At 37.1% G+C, this 3373-nt stretch overlaps 1 protein-coding gene across 1 annotated transcript in view; it reads right to left on the bottom strand.

Annotated features, from left to right (window-relative positions):
- Positions 1-754: 754 nt before the first annotated feature.
- SARC_04002 (hypothetical protein) overlaps positions 755-3373 on the bottom strand; it is a 4021-nt gene continuing 1402 nt past the window's right edge. Inside the window, exons 2-4 of the mRNA XM_014302179.1 lie at positions 2239-2309; positions 1581-1673; positions 755-1080 (exon numbers count right to left, since the gene is read on the bottom strand). Coding sequence (XP_014157654.1) covers positions 964-1080; positions 1581-1673; positions 2239-2309 — 281 coding nt within the window. The 3' untranslated portion in view covers positions 755-963. The remainder of the gene's footprint in view (positions 1081-1580; positions 1674-2238; positions 2310-3373) is intronic.

The raw sequence follows: 3373 nt of genomic DNA, 5'->3' as shown, positions 1-3373 counted from the left end.
CTTTGCAATCGAGTTGATTCGAATAAAAAATGGAAGCTGTAAAGGAAGGGATTTGGTTGATAACGACAGCGTGCTGTAAAATAGACCTTTTGTCAAAGAAAGTGAGAAAATTCAATTCGGTAAAAAGTATCCCACATGCAAACTTAAAATGCACATATACGATGTATATGTAGATTGGTGGAGGATGAACAATCGATATCACATTTGATACGAAAGATAAAAATGTTGGAATGATAAATTCGATACAAAAATATATGCAATGTTTTGTTCAGGTGATCGATAAACTCAGGTGATCAAATACAGAAATATTCATATTTGCACTATTCTAACGATGGTCTGAATGAAACGCAGGCAATTTAAAACCATTATTTGGCTTGTAAAATATCTTTACAAAATTCAGAGCCTAATGAAATACAATGAATAGGTATGTTCGATTGATCAGTATGAGTGTAGACGAGCAGTATCAATGTGACTGGTAGTTTCATGGAGGGACGCACGCTTCCTTCAAATTCACATGAGACAATTCTTGTTGAACTACTTGTGTATGCCTGCTATATTTCCTTGTTTTGCAACTGCATAAAACCCTTGTGCATGGTGGGACCATAAACCTCTCATTAGAGGTGCCGGCTATAAAAGGTACAAAAAGTTCAACGAAGTAAATTCAATATATATCCTGAATACACAGGTAATGCAACATTTTTCACCGCAGGATCAGACGAAAAGAATCAACCTTTATCATTACTACCACAAAGCTACGGAATCATAGATATATTAACATCAATATCGAGTGAAGCGATCCGTTGGGGGTGATAAAAAGAGTGCCTTAGTATTGAATACGACAACCCATGTATTCTTTTTCGACTACTTATCCCGGCATGAGATAGATAATTTTGCAATAGAAATTTATATATATATATATATATATATATATATATATATATATATATACAACACTTTATGACACTAGTGATGTGGTTTGATTTTGTGGCGCTGTCCTGGCTCCTCCGACAACGCGACGGCAAAGTTCAATATCAAAGCGATAAGGAATACCAGGGACACCAAGATGGGACCAAGATATGCCTGTAATGAAATAGATGGACAGTTTCAATGAGAAATTCGAGAATGGTATTAGTAATGAGCTAACAGATGATCGTTCATCATATTGCCCGCACGAGCTCCGACCCCACATACAATCAACATGAAAAACAATCCTGCAAGGTTCGTTTCGTGCATGCCTGTATTAGACATAGAGTATAAGCAGAACTTCATACTAAATCGCACGGCAAAATGAAAGAAAAAACGACACTATCTAGTTCTAACACACCAGAACAGCACACACAGTTGTTCAAGTAAAAATTCAACTACATTAATGCAGATCAAGTATCGCGCCGATTACAAACTATATCAAGTAAGCTTGTATACACAATCGAAATTTACTGCGCGTAAGCGAACACGAATACAGTACAAAAAAAAGGGTCTTCTTGATGAACATATAGCCGCTCAGGGTTCAACTTTCAGCAGAGCTATGTGTCCAGAGATCGTATTTCCGTAAGTTTAAATGTGCGTACACATATCCATACCTGGTACGGACCCGGCGATCTAATACTTAACTTGCCAGACCTGAATTGGTACAGCCATAAACCGTATACCAAGCATGTCATGGCACTGGGCACCTGAACGAACAATGTAAGCCATATAGTTAAATGCTGTGAGTATAGAAGTACGCGAGGATTCAATACAACAGACACACTCGGTATGAGCAGGCAGGTCTGTGAGAAAAATCGATAGCATACACAACAACACTCATCGTATTCCTCGGTAACGAAAAAAAACAAAAAAACTCAAGTATGTGATATAGCACGCGATTCTTGCATAGTTACTGTTAGCAAATTACGATGACGCATACACCCCATTCGCTGTATACGATATGACAGAGAGAAAGCCATGGGAATGTCTTTGACAACCCGTGCGCCATTAAATTCGCTCGTGCAACACTCACAGCGGCGAGGTTTACGTTCACGTATGCATCGTTACATGCTCATAGCGTAGCAAGGAAAAAAAAAGACAGTTTTGATTTTCATATGCTATGTCGATGATCTCACTAACCGAAAAGAATACTCAGTGATAAAAAATAAAACACAAGACCAGCTTATTAAGGTGATTGATATCTGTTTCACTGCTTCAGAACGATCCAGAAAACGTGCGCTCATCTACAATTGTGCTCATACGAAGACTTACCAGCATGGCACCGGCAATACGGGCCCATCTATAGGCCTTGTCGTCCGGGGACAAATGCATCATGGCCAGACCTGTAATGATTTATGTTCAAACTGCAATCAATGTTCTGCACTAGCCTCCGCACATAACCGGCACAGGAAGTAATACAAAGAGTGTATCTAAGTGGTGCATGTACGTATTATGTGTCATTTTAGTCAGACAGACTATCAGGCCTACAAACAAGAATGCACACAAAAACTATAGTACTGCAGGGAATGAACGACTCTAAAAAATCCCTCGAAGAGCTCAAGTGATTAATATTGGCATGCTCGTGTTTACCATATACCAAGTCGGATAACACATCCTCGTCATAAAAATACCATTTATAATATAGGCCATTAAAGCGATAGACAGTTTTTCGTGCTTGTGCCATGTACAAAAGGTCTGTGTAAAGTCTGGGGTACGCTTTCTACCTTTGCTGAAGGGGTTTAAGTCTAGAGGCTGGTGAAAATGACACATCAGCTCAACACAAATTTCCGGGCATATGTCTCTGCATTGCCATATATGCAAGTTCTGTGCAAGACATGAGGAACGCCTTTCGCCTATGTCGGTGAAGTGCAGTGTATACATGTTGGTTCAGGTCAACAAATCGGTTCAAATATAGCCTGATCATATATCTCTGATATATATATATATACAATATTTACATACATACATAAAGAATATATATATATATATATATGTATATATATAACATAGGAATATTAAAAATGTAGAAGTAGTATACACTTGTAACTACGAATATAACTATAACTATTAAAACCTATACATTATATATATATATATATATATATATTTATATAATATATATATACATATATATATATACACATACGTGCACACACACGGACACACACGAACACACACACACGTATACACACACACACACACATATATATATTCGTATATACATATACACATATATACATGTATTTATATTTGTATGTGTACATAAATATACGAACAGACAAACACACATGTACACACACGTATACGTGTACACACACACACACACACACACACACACACACACACACACATATATATATATATATATATATAGTATATATATATATACACACACACACACACACAC

This window comes from Sphaeroforma arctica, assembly GCF_001186125.1.
Source record: "Sphaeroforma arctica JP610 unplaced genomic scaffold supercont1.215, whole genome shotgun sequence".
NCBI classification, from domain to species: Eukaryota; class Ichthyosporea; order Ichthyophonida; genus Sphaeroforma; species Sphaeroforma arctica.
The sequence above is the reverse complement of the archived record's forward strand: the minus strand, read 5'-3'. Positions and strand labels throughout refer to the sequence as shown.